The sequence below is a fragment of the Serinus canaria genome, chromosome 14 (assembly GCF_022539315.1).
Source record: "Serinus canaria isolate serCan28SL12 chromosome 14, serCan2020, whole genome shotgun sequence".
Taxonomy (NCBI): domain Eukaryota; kingdom Metazoa; phylum Chordata; class Aves; order Passeriformes; family Fringillidae; genus Serinus; species Serinus canaria.
The window spans coordinates 1353751-1371487 of NC_066328.1; the positions used below are offsets into that span (position 1 = coordinate 1353751).

Genomic DNA, 17737 nt, shown 5'->3' on the forward strand with positions numbered 1-17737 from the left:
CCCGCCAAGATGGCGGCGTGCGGGATGGCGGGGGCAGCTGGTGGTGGGCCCGGCCGGGCGGGGGTCGGGGCGGGCCCGGCCCCGGGACGGGGATCGGGGCGAGCAGGGGTCGGGACGGTCCTGGTGGCCGCGTTGGCGGTGCTCGGCTCGCTGCAGGTGGCCCGCGGCGCCGGGTGAGTGTCTGGGCACCGTCTGTCCCGGAGCGCGGCTGTGCCCGGCTCCGGGGGCTCCCGGTGCCCTGAGGTCGGGCCGGTGGAGCGGGTGCCAAGCGGGACGGCCGCCCTTGAACCGCGGCGGGTCACACCGGGGACGCGGGAGAAGCGGGCCCGGGTGTCAGCGAGGCCGTGCCCACCCCGAGCTGCTCCGCTCTCATCACGCCGCCTTTGCGGCCTTGGGGTAACCGGCTGTTGTCGTTGCAGGAGCGGCCCCGGCGAGCCCCCGCTGCAGCCCTACCCGCCCGGGCAGCACGGCCCTCGGCACGGCCACCGGCACGTCAGGGACTGCCAGCCCGTCAAGTACGGAAACGTCACCCACGAAGCGTGGCCCGGCGACAACAGCACGGCCGGCCCGGTGGCTGTCACCAGGACGTTTGTCTCGTACATCCACCCAGAGGGCAGCGACCGCAAGGTGATCTACGGCCACTTCACTTTCGTGAGGAACCCCCTGAGCACCTTCTCCGTGCTGGAGCCGGGCGGTGCCGGCGGCTGCCTGGCTCAGCGCAGAGCCCCCGTGGAGGAGACTGCAAAGCTCAGGAAGTGTCTGGTGGCCCAGAACGGCGGGTACTTTAACATGGAAACTGGAGAGTGCCTTGGGAATGTTGTGAGCGATGGGAGGCTGGTGAGAGACTCGGGAGGCCTGCAAAACGCTCAGTTTGGCATCCGGAAAGATGGCACCATGGTGTTCGGGTAAGAGCTGGGGGGTGTTTGGAGAGTGCTCTCTAGCCTGAGGACTTCCAGGCATCGCCGGGCAGGAAGCTCATCCCAGCACTGCCTCCTTGGCCTCCCCTGTTAGAGCAGAGGCTCACTTGGAATGCTGAAGCTAGGGATGTTCTAGCTGTGCCTGGTGGAGCTCTCTCTGTGGCCCTTGGCTTGTGTCCTAGGATGAAGAGATGCTCAGTAAGTGATGATCTCCAGCTCCTTAGGTTCCAGTGTCTCCTCTCCCAGCTTGCAGTGGGGACACTGGGTGGGGTAGAAGGAGAGAGGGCTCTGTGTTCCTCGCAGAGGAGACACAGAGTGCACTGTGTGTGCTCTGGCTGCAGTACAGAAAGGCTGGGTTTGGAAGGGACCTCAGGAGGTGCTTCATCCAGCACCCTGCTCAGCACACGTTGGATGGAGTGGGCTGCTCAGGGCCACGTCTGGTTGGATTTTGAACGTCGCAAAAGATGGAGACTCTACATCCTCTCTGGGTAAACCTGTGATTGAGCATATTAACACTTTTTTGGAACACTTTCAGGGTGGTGACTCCACCACTGTCCTGGGCAGCTGTGCCAGTGCTGACCACCCTTTCCATGAAAAAATTTGATATCAAACATACCTGAACCTCCCCTGGCTCTACTTGAGACCATTCCTTCTCAATCTGTCCCTGTTCCCTGGGAGCAGAGCCCAACCCCCCAGCTGTACCCTCCTGTCAGGAGTTGTGCAAAGCCACAAGGGCCCCCCTGAGCCTCCTTTTCTCCAGGCTGAGCCCCTTTCCAGCTCCCTCAGCCCCTCCTGGTGCTCCAGCCCCTTCCCAGCTCTGTTCCCTTCCCTGGACCCTCTCCAGCCCCTCTGTCTTTTCTGTCATGAGGGGCCCAGGACTGGAAGTGCCTCAGCAGTGCCCAGCACAGGGGATGGTCACTTCCCTGGCCCTGCTGGCCACACTGCTGGTCCAGGCCAGGTGTCACTGGCCTTCTTGCCCACCTGGGCATGTGACCCTCCCCAAGCAGATGGAGACAGAAGTTCTGATCACCCTCTGATGAGGAATACTTGACTGAGAGACTGTAGTGCTCTCCTGGAGTGCAAGGCCTCTGGGAGCTGCCCTTCCCCAGCAGCAGGAGGATCCTAAAAGTCCCAGAAGGGTTCCCAGGACCCTTCTGCTGGTCTCAGAAGATGCAGCAGCAGCCTGGAATTTGCATCCTCCACCCTTCTGGTAGCTCGGTCCCGGACCTCAGGAAGGATCCCTGCAAAGGCACACTGAGTCTGCTAAGCCAGGGCTTTATCCTGCAGCCATTCTGGCAGCCCTGAGCACCATGGCCTTCATTTATGTGTGAGAGAGGGGCTGGGTGGGTCAGTGACATGCCCCTTCAGTGAGAGGGCTTCTCAATTCAACAGCAATTCCAGGGTCACTGTTGAGTCCTTAAGCTCAGCTCTGCCCTGCTGCTCCCCAGCTGTGGCAGGGTGTCCCTGTTAAATGGAGCTATCGTGGTGTTTGGTGGCTTTGTGCCTTCCAAACCAAGATCAGAACAATAGTTTGGGTGTGAATAATTTTGGCTGTCAGGAGAGTGGGGAAAGTCGTTCACACCTTCACTCTCTCACCCTGCCTCACAGCCAGCAGGACCCAGCCCAGGGCACAGTTACCCCACCCCGCAGAGTTGCTGCTGCTCCCTGGCCTGACAGTGGGTGAATCCAGGCCTTGGAAGCTGTCAGTCCCTGCCCTAACTGTTTTGTAGTTTGATCTATTTTCAGCCACGTTAATGTTGTCTTCTTGTTCCTTTCCCGTGGGAAAAGGGAATTCGTTTGGCATGTTTTCCATTCAGGTGTTTGCAGTTACCCTTTTCTACAAAGCACAGAGCTTTGTTTGCCTACAGTCATGGATACCAAATAAAAGTTGAGCATCCAGCTCCTACAAGACATCAGAAAAGTCACCTTTAAACCCAAAACCTCTGGCAGAGCACTGCTGTCCAGCCCCTGCTCTCATGCTCTCAGCTGCAAACGTCCCCCAGCCCAGGCTCCCATGAGGCAGGTGTTCCCCATCACCTAATTCAGGAGAGAGCAGGATCCCTCTGGAAGCACACTCTGGTGACACACAACACCTGAGCATGAAGGTGGCAGCTGACCTGTGCTTTGTCTGTTTGCAGGAGCAGGGGAACCTCCTTCCCAGATGGAAGGAGCAGGTGGCATCCAGTGCAGCTGCTGGCAGGCTGGATGCTGTAGCTCCAAATGCTCTCCAAAGCTGTTTGGTGTCACATTTTTGGAGAATAGAAGCTGACAGGCAGCAAGATGTTCCAGCTGCTTCCACAGATCCCTGAGTATTTGGCAGTGGCTCTGCCTTTGTGTTCTGCCAGATGCTTTCTGCTCTTGTTGCCCTGGCTCGGATCCACTGGCCACATTGCTGCCATTGCTGGCCACATTGTCTGAGGCACAGGGGCCTGGGACCATGGTTAGCTGTGGGTTTGTGCAGAAGGACAGAGAGCAGGGGCTGCTAAAGTGCTGTTTCATACTGCTTGGTTTTGGATGTAGCTGTTCTTCATTCTGCCTTTTCCTGCCATTCTCCCTGCTTCAGGAGCCTGCTGGCAGCAGGAGAGGCTTTAAGGTGGCGAGCAGTGCCTGTGGGTAACTCTGCTGCCCTCTGTTCCCAGCTACCTGTCTGAGGAGGATGTCCTGGATCAGTCCAACCCTTTTGTGCAGCTGGTGAGCGGCGTGGTTTGGCTGCTGAGGAATGGAGAGCTGTACATCAACCAGAGCCGGGCAGCTGAGTGTGGGGACACTCAGACCACAGGTAATGCTGTGGGGCTTGGCTGCAGCCTGCCCGTGGGCTGTCTGTCCCCTGGCACTCTGGGGAGAAGGGGCACTTAAGAGGTGTTGTCTTTGGGTTGCCCCCAGGCAAAGGGAGGAATGATGAATCTGACTCCATGTTCTCAGAAGGTTAATTTATTATTTTATGATACTATATTATATTAAAGAATGCTATACTAAGCTATACTAAAGAGTACAGAAAGCATACTTAGAGAATGCTAAAAAGATGATAATGGAAACTCGTGACTTTCCAGACCCCCGACACAGCTTGGCCCTGATTGGCCAAAGAGTGAAAACAACTCCCAGCAGAATCAAATAAAACAATCTCCAAACACACTCCAGACGAGCAGGAAAATACAGGAGAATCAAATGAGATAAGAATTGTTTCCCTTTTCTCTGAGGCTTCTCAGCCTCCCGGGAGAAGAATTCTGGGCGAATGGATTTTTCAGAAAATGTGAATGCCACAAAGAGGTCCAGCTTTCTTAGAATCATGGAATAGGTTGGGTTGGAAGGACCTTAAAGAACATCTTACTCCACACCCCTGCTGTGGGCAGGGACCTTGCACTATCCCAGGTTGCTCCAAGCCCTGTCCAGCCTGGCCTGACACTTCCAGAGATCCAGGGGCAGCCACAGCTGCTCTGGGCACCCTGTGCCAGGGCCTGCCCACCCTCACAGCCAAGAACTCCTATCCTGTCTAACATGTCCTGAGAAACTCAAAGAGGTGCCTCTTACAGGAGTTTGAAGCCAAGGGATTGTGAATCCCCTGTTTTGTCCTTGTGCCAGACAAAAACTTAATCAGGACCACTTTTGTAGGGCTTGGATGAATGAGAGGAGGCTGGGCTGTGCTCTCCCTGTGTTTCAGTTCAGATGAGGCCCTTCCTGGGAGTTCTTTGGCAGACAGATGTGGCTTAGGAGCCCCAGGTGAGTGTGAATTGTTCCCTGTGCTGCAGGAACCTTCGACAGGTTCATCAATGTGATCTCAGCCAGGACCGCGGTGGGACACGACCGCCAGGGCCGGCTGGTCCTGGTTCATGTGGATGGACAGACAGAGTCCAGAGGGTAAGGGCTTGGTCAGGGCTTCAGTTCCTGGGGCTGGAGGGGATCGGCAGCTGTCAGGGACATGTTTTAAGGCAGTGACTTGCAGAGCACAGGGGTGCTAGAATAGGCTCATAAAGCCCTCCTCAGGGTGCCTGGGATGGGAGAGCTTCCCCTTCCACCACAGAGAGCAGCAAGCTCCTGATCTAACAGCTTCACTGAAGGCAAATCAACATCCAGCCTCTGCTTTGCAGGGTCAGCCTGTGGGAAATGGCAGAATTCCTGAAGCAGCAGGGAGTCATCAATGCTATCAACCTGGATGGTGGAGGCTCTGCCACACTGGTCCTGAACGGGACCCTGGCCAACTACCCCTCTGAGCACTGGTAGGTGCTGCTGGCTCTGCCCAGGGCCCTGCAGCTCCTGTCAGCCTGCAGAGCCCAGCCCCACAGCCTGACCTGCCTGGGAGGGCACAGCAAAGGCTGGTGACAGGATCTGCAGGAGAGAGCAGCTCTAGAATTTAAAGAGATTGAGTTACTCCATGTTTTTTCCACTTAGTCATGCAGGATTAAAACTGAGCTGGTTCCAGACAGGCAGCAAAGCTGTGGCTGTGACTGAGTGGCTGATAAGGGAATGTGGGAATCTGATAAGGCAGCAGCTCTTAGTCTGGGAGATTCAGAGCTGCACATCCATGGGAATTAGCAGAGATCTGCCAGCAGCTTATTATTATGGAAGAGAAACACTGACTAGGAGACCCTGCCCTTCCTCATTGGAGGGAATCTAAAGAATATTTTGTTTTAAATTCAACTTTTTAGTCGGTTCTGACTGTAAACGTGAAGGGATTTAACATTCAGTTGCCATAACTACAGTGATATAATTTATATCAAAGCAAATAACATTCAAGAAAATGTGTGCCAAAATGAGGGAATCTGGGATTGCATTAAGGGGGATTTGCTTCTGTAATTCCATGTTTGAAATGATCCCTATCAGATGGGATTTATAATTCAGTTAAAACATCGACTCCAATGCAGTTTGATGTTTCTGTTTTCCCAGTATTAGTGTTCATGTTTGGCAGTGTGGCTCAGGAGGAAATCTCTGAGTTATGTCACGGGTGTTGGTTGGGCTGGGCAGTGCAAGTTCAGCTCGGGCTGTCCCCTTTGCTGTCCCCAGCTCCTTTGACAGCATGTGGCGCTGTCCCCGGAGCATCTCCACCGTGGTGTGCGTTCACGAGCCGGGCTGTGACCCGCCTGACTGCAGCGGCCACGGGCTCTGCGTGGCCGGGCACTGCCGCTGCGACAGCCCCTTCTGGGCGGGTCCCGCCTGTGACACCTTGGACTGCGGCCCTGCCAACTGCAGCCTGCGCGGCGTCTGCAGCGCCGGTGAGTCCCTGTGCCGGTGACACCGAGGGGCACGGGGCGCAGCAGGGGGACAGGACCTGGCCGTGCATCCCTGGGGAATGTCCCCGGGCAACGTGGTGGTGTGCCAGGCACCAGCTGGGTGGGTGAGGCTGCTTCCCTTCTGCTCCAGCATCCGAGGCAGAGATGGTCAGAACACGTTGCCTTTAGAAGCCAGCTCTGTGCCTCAGTTTCCTTTTGTGCTCCAGGGTTGTGCTCTGGGTTTTTTGTGAGGCTGCTGATGGGCAGGGCTGTGTGTTATGCAGTGTGACAACAGCTGCTTCTGTCCCCTCCCTTTACTGTTCTTTCTTCACCTGCCTCTCCTACTTCATGATTTTTACAATTGTGCAGTTGCTGCTCTTCCATGAATCTGAGCCTAGGGATTGCTGGAATGTCTGCCCCCAGCTTCTGCCCCTCTGTGCCCAGCCCTGTTACCCTCTTCCTGTCCTGGCTCCACTCTCATTCAAGTGTGCCCCATGCACTGGCTGGGCAGAGCTTGGTGGGTGCAGGTGTTGCCAGTACTGCCCCAGAGCTGGTCCCAGGGAATGCCAGCAGCAGGGATTCTGCTGCATTTGGCAGCTGGGGAGGGGGGGTGTGAACCCACCCTTTGTGGGACTGCAGGGTTTCTCTTCTGGCAGGGTTTTGCTGGCAGGGGTAAGAGAGAACCTCAAGAGGCAGAGGCTCCTAATTTCAAGTCCTTGCTGCCTGCAAGTGTTTTGTTGTTGTCAGTAATGCCTGTTTTGTGTTTGCATAGCTGGATGCCTCTGTGACGCTGGCTGGACTGGCAGCAACTGCACTGAAGGTAAGTACTGGCTGCTGCTCCACTGCCTCTTGACAGCCAGGGAGGGGGCAGTGGGAACCACTTTCCAACAGCTGCCTGCCCAAGGTGGGGAGCAGGGAAGGGAAAGGCCACCCTGTGGGCTGGGCTGCTCTTTTCTGGCAGTGTGAGTTTAATGCATCTGGAGTGTCTACAGTTGGCTTGGTGGGGGACACTCGAGTCCTTGCTCTTTGTTCAGGGCACACACTCAGCTTATGGCAGCATCCCTCCACAGAAATGAGCTGTGGCTGCGTGCTGGGATTGCTCACCTCTGCACTGGTGACATCTCTACTTTGTCCTGCAGCTTGTGCTCCTGGCTCTTTTGGGCAATCCTGCAGCCAGAAGTGCCGGTGCCAGCATGGCAGCTCCTGTGACCCCGTGCACGGAGCCTGTTCCTGCCCTGCCGGCTTCTACGGCACCAGCTGTGAGCATGGTAAGGGTCTCAGCGACCTCTGGGGCTGGGGACAGCTCTTTGTGTCACCTCTGAGCCACCTCTTGGGTACAGTTCTGCCAGGGGAGCTCAGGCCTGAACATCACCAGCTGGCTCCCAGCTCTTCTGGGCCTGCCTGTCCTACCCAAATGGGCTAAAAAGGAGAGGAAGGAGCAGAGAGAAAAGAGGAGTTTGCTTCCTCAATGGAAAAATTGGGGATTCCTTCTTAGTCTCAGCCCCAGAGAACTGCATTCCTCTCCCAGAGCCCCTGAGTGACCACTGCTCCAGGGTGTTGCACTAGGCCCTGCTGAAGCCCAGGCTTCAGGTGATGCAGGTCGGTGCCTGTGGAATGCTCCACAGGGCTGTCCTGCCATCCCAACCTTTACACTCCCTGTGCCAGTGCTGGGTGTTCTGCCTGGTGTAACCACTCCAGGTCCCCTGTGTCTGAGTGAACGATTGAATTACTGGGGGTGTGAACTTCCTGGCAGCCTGGTTCTGTCAGTGATGCTCTGTTCCAGCCTGGGAACGCTCAGCCAATCCCATCCCAAAGATATTTCCCAGAGCAGCGGTGGCTGCCCCATCCCTGGAATTGTCCAAGGCCAGGTTGGACGGGTCTTAGAGCAGTCTGGGATAGTGGAAGATGTTGCTGCTCCTGTCAGGGGGTGGAGCAAGATGACCTCTGAAGACCCTTTCAGCTCAAACCATTCCAGGATTCTGTGATCCGAGTTTTACACAAACTTCCCTCTGAAGCACAACAAAGAGCAGCCTTGAACTCGCAGCGTGGTGCTCCCAGGGTGCTGCAGGCTCAACTGAGCTGAAGGAGCTGCAGCCACAGCTTGGGTACTCTCAGAGCAGGCAGAGCTTTGGCAATGACCAATCCCTTTGTGATCCCATCCCCAGAGTGTCCCCTGGGCTGGTTTGGGCCGAGCTGCCAGAGCCGCTGTGCGTGTGACCACTCGTGTCCCTGTGACCCTGAGACGGGCAGCTGCAACATCACCCACCACGGGGCACTGCAGGACCACTTACACAGAGGTATCCCACTGCAGGGGGCTGGGGCTGGAATAACAGCTGGAAGAGCAGCTTTAGTGCATTGTGGTGTTTGCTTAGTCACCAGCTCTGCTTAACCTTGCTCTTTTTTAGTGGAATTTTACACCCTGCCCCACCTTTCTTCCCTCTTTCTTTTCCAGCTGGACAGTGTTTGGCTTCCCAGGAAAAGGAGAAGAGTGAAGACAAGTTCTCTCTGTCAGAGTAAGTGTTTGGTGCTCACTGTGCATCTCAGAGGCTCTCACAGAGCATGGGGGGGGTGTTCAGTCTGCAGAAAAGGAGGCTCAGGGGGACGTTCTGGCTCTGAACAACTCCTGACAGGACAGCCAGAGGGGTTGGGCTCTGCTCCCAGGGAACAGGGGCAGGACAAGGGGATACAGCCTCGAGTTGTGTCAGGAAAGGTTCCGATTGGATATTGGGGAAATTCCTTCCCAGAAGAGTGGTTAGGCACTGGCACAGGGTGCCCAGGGAGGTGGTAGAGTCTCCATCCCTGGAGGGATTTAGAAGCTGTGTGGATGTGGCAGTTGGGGACACGGGTTAGTAGTGGCTTTGGCAATGCTGGGACAATGGTTGGACTCAATGATCTTGGAGGGCTTTTCCAACCAAAATGATTCTGTGGTTCTGTCCTGCCTGAGAGCAGGCGCACAAGCTTGGGAACACACAGAAGGGAGGGCAATCCTCTGCACACCTGGGCACACAGGTGAGCTGTTGGTGCTGTGATTTGTGTGTCCCACAGGAGCTCATGGCTCTCCCTGAGCTCTGCCCTGGCCCTGCTGCTGGTGCTGAGCGCCCTGGGGAACGTGGGGCTGGTGCTGCAGGGATGGCGGCAGCAGCGGGGCCGGGACTATCGCTACCACCCCTTGAGGGACATCAACGGGGACACCCCTCACGACTCCACCTCTGCTGCCTGGGACCACGAGGATATTCCGGAGTCCAAGGACACTCAGGACCCAAACCAAGAGTTCCTTTAGAATCATGGATGGGATGAGGTATTTCACCCTGCATTGCCCCTCAGCACTGACTGCGACTGGGGCTGGTCCCATTGGGAGCTTCAGATGCTGCCTGAGGAACCTCAGCCTAGGAGCTGCCCTGTTGGGGCTGTGGTTTCCTTTCCTCTGCTGCCCCCGCACTGCAGCATTAGGGGATGCAGGGCATCTCTTGGCTGAGGGAATTCCACAGCTGCAGCAGGAAAGGAGATGAGCTGGTTCCTTCCAGAACCTGAGGGAAACAGGTGAGGGAAGCAAGTTACAGCACCTCTGAAAGACCCCTGCTCACCTGAGCAGTGCTTTTTAAGATGCCGGTTAAACTGCCTGTAGTACAAAGCTGGGCTTAAGGGTATTAGTCAGTGTCTGCCCTTCCTTGCAAAGCTCAGATTTTAATCAGAAAAGTGACCAAAATTTGTTCTACAATGTTGAAGCAGGTGCAACGCCCAGTGCCAGCAGAGCCCTCCTCTCCCGGCTGTGGTGGTGGCTCAGGGGTGACACGCAGGGTTGTGACAGTCCTGTGCAGGGTTGGGCTGTTTTCTGTCCAATCCTCAGGCCAGAGCAGCCCCAGAGGGTGATGAGTGCTGTGTTTTGGGGCAGCTCCTGCAGCACAGCACCAAAAAAACCTCTCAGGTCCCATGTTCCATTTGTGCATCTCTCCAGCTCCCAGGAGTCAAAGGCTCTGCCCAGCTCTGAGGGACCCCGGCACTGGCAGAGCCTGGAGCTCTCCCCATGGGGGAGGGCACAGACAGGGATAGCCTGGCATGGACTGGGCTGCCCTGTCCCAGCTGGGCACTCCTCAGAGGGACCAGCAAGGGCTCCAGCCCAGCCAGGATCCCAAGCACCTCCTCTGGAAATGTGGAACACATCCTTGCACAGTTCTATTGAAACAGTGTTGGACTTTGCTTCCCCATGGGGGAAACCAGCCTTGGCTGAGCCCCTTGGATGCTGCAGAGGGGTGAGAGCCTGTCTGAGCCCCACACATCTTTATGCACTCGCTCCCTTTTTACCTCTCCAAGTAAAGGATGTGTATTTTCTGTGCCAGTTTTGGCACCAAATCAGCCTGTAACCAAGAGACTCTATTTTTCTATGATTTACAGAAGTTTATTTGAAACTTGAATAAAGTCTTTTAGTGCTACCTGCCTGAAACTCTCTATTCCTGATGTGCAGCTGCAGAAGGAGCTGATCCTTTCCCAGTTAACCTCAGCCACACAGTGGAACCCAGGGGCTCTTTTATATTTAATAACACCCACACTGCAGGATGTGCTGTTCCATCCCACTCTGTGCTAGGAAATTAAACAAAAGATGCTGGTTCTGTAGAAAAAAGCCCAAACATTTTAGTTAAAAAGCAGGAAAAAGTGAATACAAACATTACCTCTGCTTCTGGGGGCAAAGAGAGAAGCACACAGGCTTGAATTTTCACTGCCCTGCAATTTCAACAGTTGAATCAAACAATTCCACATCTTCTCAGAGATATTTTATTTCCCACATACCCAAAAGTACAGCTCTACCAGGACTCACACACACTGTCACAGGAGGACATCTGTTATTTCAATGCCCTGCAGGGGGCTCTTACAGGAGGTTTGAGGGTTTTGGCTGAGAAAAATGAAGACTTCAGTGTATAAAACCAAAGCCAGCTGCAAAGGAGAGAAAGTAAGTGCTGCTAAAAAACTTAATTAATGCCCATTTATCTTAGGTGTAACTGAAAGCTTGGAAGGGCATGTTGGTGTCACTAAAAGCCAGCAAATGTGACTTGACTCCAATTTCACCTTCCAAGAGAGACATAATCAGATGTAAGGAGCATCACAAAGGTGGTGGAGGAATATTAAAGGTAATTGCATGCAGGAATCTTTGACAGCTGCTGTCAAGTAAATCTCTAATAGCTGTTCCTTGCATTAATTGCTCACAGTACAAACATTTGGGACATTAAAGCAGTGTGAGCTCATAAAATGCCTTTTGAAATGAGGGATTCCCTGCCTGGAGCAGGGTTGGCCTCAGCCCCAGCAGCTTCCCAGCCCAGTGTGGTGGACAGCTGGGCTTGCCACTTCCTAGTGGGAATTGTGAGTGGATTATGGCATTTTCAGAATCTGCCAGCAAACCAAACTGGGATTACAAATTGTTATTCACAGTTCCTGAAAGGGAACAGACAGAACCAGAGTGGCAGAGCAGAGGAGCTCAGCTGCATCTCAGTCACTCAGGAGTGCCTGGCCTGCTCACCAGCAGGAATTGTTTCCAACAGTGAGTTCAGGAGCTGAGGAATGACTGAGCTGAGTTCAGGAGCTGAGGAATGACTGAGCTGCTGCGGTGCCTCTCTGAGAGAGCCCCAGAGCCGACTCCCAGCGCTCCCCCAGCAGCCTGCGGTGCTGGAGCCGCCCCTGGTGCCCCGGGGGCTCAGCCTCCTCCTTCAGCGGGGACAGAGCCGTTTTCACAGCGGAAAGCAGCAAAACACGGCTCAGGACTGTGCCCTGAACGACAGCTGAGGCCATCCAGCATCCATCCTCAGGCTCTGTGTTTGCTCTTCCCAGCCCTGGACAGAGCCCAGGGAACGGGGCACACCTGGAGAACTCTGGCAATGAAGGTGTCACATCTGGATGTGTGACCTCTGGTACAGCATCCTGCACTCCCTGCCACCACGGGACATGGCACCAGCTCTGAGGTAGGTGTTGTGTTTGCATAGGGAATATCTGGACCAGGACAGCCCCAATTTCCTGGGAGCCACTTTTTATCCAGCAGCTCCTTCCCTGCACACAGCCCAAGCTCAGCAGCCTCGCTGCTGGGGAGGGAGCAGGGAGGGCTTTGCTGCATCACCCAAAATGAGCCCATTGCCCAAGGTTCTGGCTTAGGAGCTTTCTGAGGATCCAAAATCCCTCCCAGACTCAGCTTACTGTGAAGAAAACTCTGAGTTTATTTTCTAAAGCACACTGATGTAGTTTGAGGGGGAAAAAGGTGATATAGGAGAATTCTATGTCTCTGGTATCTGCAGTTCACAAGGTCAGGTTTAGAAAGCACAGCACAGCATCCAGGCTGTTGCTCCCTTTCTCCTGCTAATATTCAGGAGAAAAAGGAAAAAATATTGAATTATTTAAATTCAAATGGTTTCAGAGTAAATTGTCAGGTGGGATAAACCAGGCAGCCTTGCCAAGGAGAGGTCACAAGCTGCTTCACAGACTGTGCACGATCTCTGATGGGCAGAGAAATGAGTGGTGCTGCCAAGGGACAAGAGTTAAAACTGGGATTGGGATTATCCCCAGAGCCAGGAACACTCTGTGGAACCACCCCTGACCTCACCCTTCAGAGATCTGCCAGGGGCCAAGTTCCTTCACTGACAAAAGTCAAACTTCTGGTGGGCAGAAAACAGCATATCCCACATTTCAAAACAAATTTACAAAACAAAAAATCCAGGGCAAAGGAAGAGATTCTTACCCAGAGCAAAGGCAGGGAACAGGAATGCTACCAATGTGAGCAACCATGTGAGAAGGGAAGGTAAAATCCTGAAACAGCACAGGGGGACAGGGCTGGGTTTGCTCCTGAGGCTTTGGGAGTCTGAAACTTTCCAGAATTAGATTTTATTCTGGGTCAAGGATTTTCCATGAGGGATACACACATGCACTTTTGCTTCCAGAATTCCTGACCTTCCAGAGGAAAGGTGGGAATTACATTTACATTTGTCCCTCTTTATCAGACTCCAGTTATGCTGAAATGCTAGAGACAGAAGTTTCATTTCTCTGGGAGAAACATGAAAGTCTATGGAACAACTGAGAATTGGAAATCAGAACTTCCCTGAGCTCTACATAACCAAGTTACCCGTTCACAGGCAGAGATGCAAGGTGCACAGTGATTCCCTTGTCTCCAATCCTTAAAAAACCTCACCAAACAACTCAAACCCGTGCCAAGTTCTTTGTCTCCCATTGTCCCAAATATTTTGGCTCTTTTCTCTTTTGGCAGAGCCTGGTGCTTCAAAACCAGGGATTAAAAACACCAGGGTGGGAAGGAACAACTTCACAGATTCCTGAATAAAAACGTGGTGAGTATTTGACACCTGCTCTCATTTTTTTTTTCATCTGGACAACAACATGGATAACTTTGCTCCCCATCCTGACTGCAAGAACAATCAGAGATTAGGGACAAATGTGGCATTTTTGGTGTGTAGGAAGACAGTGCATCTTCATGACAACTCCTGAACTCAATTCTTGTTTCTTAATCCTAAAAAACAGTCTAAAAAAGCAGGGGACTCTCATCTCTCCTTGCAAGGAAGGTGACACAAGCCCTTACCCAATGCAGCCCTTTTGCAAGAACATCCATTGATCACAAAGATCAGGACCCAAGCAGAAAGATTGCTTGGGATTGAAGACAATCAGTTTTTCCTTTCTAAAACAAAGTTCACCCCATTAAAAAAGGTGACTGTATTTAATAAATAGTAATTTCTGTCATAATAAGTTAAAAATAATTTAAAATAAGCTAGTATAGAATAAATAGGCTTCAGTAAGTGCTTACATACATACATGTCTCTCTGAATGGTTTCAAGTGAGCTCATGTTTAGAAGAAGCAAGTTCTGTAATACTGCCAGAAAATCTTGTGCCTTCAGGAAATCAAATATTGCTTTTCTTAGCCCTTTAGGACTGGATTCAGTTCCCATCCGCTCGGGAATGGGACAGACCTATTCATTATTGCTGTAAACCTGAGTAAAAAGAAACAATAGTTTGGAAAATGCCACTCACTGCAGGCAGATTCAATGCCTGGAATTTCTAAAAAAGAAAAAAACCTTTTGACTTTTTGTTTCTCAGCAGGGTTAAAAAAATCCAACACATTTCCCAGAGCATCCTGCCAGACCAGAAGAGGTTTTTGGTTTGGCCTGGAAGTGATTTCTGAACCATCCTGTCTGTACCCAGGTGTTGGCAGTTCCTCCTAAGGCCCTGCCCCTGGAATGCCCCCTTGACTGCCCAGTGTGGAGGCAGTACCCTGTGGGCAGCCAGGACACTCCCTTAGCTTTGCCACCCAGGAATTCTCTCAAGGTCCAACAGTAAGGCAACATCAGCCTCCTCTGGGGGACAGGACCGATGGAAGAGCCCTTTGGAGTGGAGTGGATCCTGCTAACTCACAGGCACCCAAAATCCACAGGTGCTGAAGGAGGCTACTGAGAAGCAGGCAGCTGACCCAAAACCACAAAACCTGCCCTTGGAATTTCAGTTTTTGTGGTTGCAGCAGCCCCCAGAGGCCTTTCTGTGCCCAAATGGCTGCGGCTGCCCCACGGCTCAGGCCTGGAGCTCTTTGGTTTGGGGCTGGAGCAGCCCCGGGGTGCCCCTGCTGCTGGAGCCCTGGCTCTGCTATCTGGAGAGGTGGGAGCTGCTCTGGGACTGGCTGGAAGCTGTGGTGACTCCACTCAGCTGGGAAAAGCCACTGGTGCAAGATTCCAGGCTGGACATGGATCCCCTGGGATGGGACAGAACAGGTGTGCTGTTAGCAAGGCTGCAATGAAGGGATTCCTCCCACAGATCTGCTCCCCCTCTCTAACACTTGCACAAGTGCTTTTTGGCCCATTATTTCCCACTTGCTCTCTAAGAATCTCTGTGTCATGATGAAAAATTAATCAGTCAGAGACATTTTTTCCTATTTACAGATATTATTCCTTGTCTCTGAAAATTGTTGTGGAGAAAGGGACACAGCTGGAGCCTCTGGGAGCTGTCCCTGAGGAGAAAGGAAAGCTCCAGAGCATTCCAAATGTAGCCCTGTGAACCCAAGGACTCCAGGCTGCTGAACACCAGAGTCCCAACTCAGCATCTCCAGCTCCTCCTGCCAAAAGCAGGCTGGGCTCAGGAAAAGCATGACTGGAGTGAGGCATTTCTGCTGCTCTGACCCCACAGGACCTGGCCAGGTCACACCTCAAGCCACCACCTTCAAATCTGCTCTGCCCAATGCCTTCTCCAGCTCTAGGGAAGGGCCAAGGACTTGCACAGAGCTCAGAGTAACAGGAGATGGGGATGTGCTTCTGGCATTGGAGGAGGGGGCCAGGCACACCCTGCCAAGGCTGGCTGTTCACCTGTCCAGAAGTGCTCATCCTTCTCAAGTGCCAAACAAAATCATCTGGGAAACAGCCCAGCTGATATTTAAATTACTCCAAAAGCAGCTTCTCAAAATATTCCCAACTAAGATACAAACCCTCTTCAGCCCAAAATCTGCTCTTCAGGCAGCTGCAAGCAAGGCCCAAAGCACAAATTTCACTGGTGGACACAGATCCAAGGGAATCTCAAAATGGCACCAATTTTGTGTCCATCCACTTGTCAGTGAAACACAGCCCCTGTGGGGGTCTCTGATTTCCAAGTGTTTAACTCACACTCAGTGCAACTCGTAGTAAACCCCTTGTAAATGCCCTACCTGAAGTCCTTGGAGGCCAGCACCTCGTAGTAGTAGATAAGCTTGCACTTGTAGCTGGAGCCCTGCAGGGAGGCCAGGACATCATCCACACGGGGCAGGCTGGAGCTGGAGCAGGGCAGGGGCCCATGCATCCTCCACTGCAGAATGTAAAAGCCAGGCCAGCGTGTGACATGGGACCCCTGCAGAGAGGGAGGGACAGCAGGTAACCACGGGTGTCTGGGGGAGTAGCTGAATGATCCAGCACAGGTGTCATTCACCTGTCTCACCTCCCTGAGACACAGCCCTGTAGCACCAGCAGGAAAAGAAAAAAGCTTATTTAGCTTAATTTCCATAAGAATTTTAGCTTGGAGTCTCTCTCCAATGACTCACTTTAAATAAGGATTTCTCACTTTCACAGGGCATCCAGAAAATGATCACAGAATGGTTTGGGTGGGAATGGACCTTAAAGCCCATCCCATTCCACCCCATTCCACCACCCCAGGCTGCTCCAAGCCCCATCCAGCCTGGCCTTGGGCACTGCCAGGGATCCAGAGGCAGCCACAGCTGCTCTGGGCACCCTGTGCCAGGGTCTGCCCACCCTGCCAGGGAACAATTCCTTCCCAATATCCCATCCAGCCCTGCCCTCTGGCACTGGGAAGCCATTCCCTGTGTCCTGTCCCTCCATCCCCTGTCCCCAGTCCCTCTCCAGCTCTCCTGGAGCCCCTTCAGGCCCTGGCAGGGGCTCTGAGGTGTCTTTGGAGCCTTCTCCTCTCCAGGTGAGCACCCCCAGCTCTGCCAGCCTGGCTCCAGAGCAGAGGGGCTCCAGCCCTTGGGACATTTCCATGGGCTCCCCTGGACTCTCTCCAGCAGCTCCAGGTCCTGCTGCTGTTGGCCCCAGGGCTGGGGCAGCTCTGCAGGTGGGGTCTCACCTGAGGGAGCACAGGGAGAGAATCCCCCTTCCTGCTGCTGGGAATGACCACAGTGCCCTTTTCTAGCAGTTTCTGATTTCCCACACCATCAATTCCCTACCACTGCACTCTGGAGCTGGCATGACTCTGAAGCCATGGCAGGACCCCACCCCTCTGACCTGGATGCTCTCTCCTTCCCTGCAGACCAGGGGAGATTCCACCCGGCTGTAATCCACCCCCAGCACCCAGGTCTTGTCAATGAGCTGCACATTGTCCCCTGCACCAGAGGGACTTGGTGATGTGGCTTCTTTGTGACTTGGCTCAGGAGCTCGTTTGGAGTGGAAGAGGCTGAACACCACATCTCCCTTCAGGATGTCAAAGTCCCAGGTGATGACAGACTCCCCTTCCAGGATCTCCACGAGTATCTAAGAAAGGAACAGAACAAGCCCCTTGCAGGGTCAGGTGCTCATGTGGCAGCACTGTGCTCCTCCCCACTCTGGAGCAAACAGACTTGGCTCCAGAATGCTTCAGCTGGCTGATGGTCTTGGTTCCTGAGGGGGATACACACCACCTCCCACTCCCAACCCTACCACAGTACACCCACACCCCTTTTCTCCCCATATCACAGTTGCTTGTAAATGAGTTACTTGTTCCAGGAAATCCTCAGTGGAACTGAGGCACAAAGAGGCAACTCAGAGTGACTCCCCATCAGAGAGGCCAGAAGACTGGTCTGACACTGATTTGCTCCTTTTTGGGACATCCTGTCTCCTGGTGACTCCCATCCAGCAACTCCCAGCACACACCTCCTTTTATCACCTCCATTACTGTCCCAGCTACATTGCTGGGAATGGGAGCTGGACTATCACAAGGGAAACTGAGTGCCCTTTATTTCTCCCAAGAGGAGGAGGAGGGAGAGGAGGAAGAGACTGGACATCACAGAAGATCAGGCCACAACAGAGATAAGAGACACTGCTGCTCAAACTGCTGTTCTTCACTTCCACACTTGCAGCTGCTCCTTTACAGGAACAGCAGCTGCTGCCGAGCCCTCTGCTGCTCCAGCCAGCC

The 17737-nt window shown here is 53.6% G+C and overlaps 2 protein-coding genes across 2 annotated transcripts in view; one reads left to right on the forward strand and one right to left on the reverse strand.

Annotated features, from left to right (window-relative positions):
• NAGPA (N-acetylglucosamine-1-phosphodiester alpha-N-acetylglucosaminidase) lies at positions 1 to 10551 on the forward strand. Its single transcript, XM_050980191.1, has 11 exons — positions 1 to 173; positions 420 to 905; positions 3557 to 3696; positions 4664 to 4772; positions 5003 to 5131; positions 5916 to 6124; positions 6894 to 6941; positions 7261 to 7389; positions 8287 to 8418; positions 8574 to 8634; positions 9167 to 10551. Exons 1-11 carry the CDS (start codon positions 10 to 12, stop codon positions 9399 to 9401), a joined length of 1842 nt encoding a protein of 613 aa, XP_050836148.1. The 5' UTR covers positions 1 to 9; the 3' UTR covers positions 9402 to 10551.
• Positions 10552 to 10875: 324 nt separating this feature from the next.
• Positions 10876 to 17737, reverse strand: part of SEC14L5 (SEC14 like lipid binding 5) — a 39137-nt gene continuing 32275 nt past the window's right edge. Inside the window, exons 15-17 of the mRNA XM_030229512.2 lie at positions 16852 to 17097; positions 15786 to 15964; positions 10876 to 14843 (exon numbers count right to left, since the gene is read on the reverse strand). Of these exons, the coding sequence (XP_030085372.1) occupies positions 14738 to 14843; positions 15786 to 15964; positions 16852 to 17097 (531 nt within the window). The 3' untranslated portion in view covers positions 10876 to 14737. The remainder of the gene's footprint in view (positions 14844 to 15785; positions 15965 to 16851; positions 17098 to 17737) is intronic.

What these genes read in the sequence shown, in the direction of transcription:
- NAGPA (XM_050980191.1), top strand. Translation starts at nt 10, where the DNA reads ATGGCGGCGTGCGGGATGGCGGGGGCAGCTGGTGGTGGGCCCGGCCGG. An exon ending in GGACAGACAGAGTCCAGAGG is followed by an intron (nt 4,773 to 5,002) that starts GTAAGGGCTTGG and finishes TCTGCTTTGCAG; the next exon opens with GGTCAGCCTGTGGGAAATGG. An exon ending in AACTACCCCTCTGAGCACTG is followed by an intron (nt 5,132 to 5,915) that starts GTAGGTGCTGCT and finishes TGCTGTCCCCAG; the next exon opens with CTCCTTTGACAGCATGTGGC.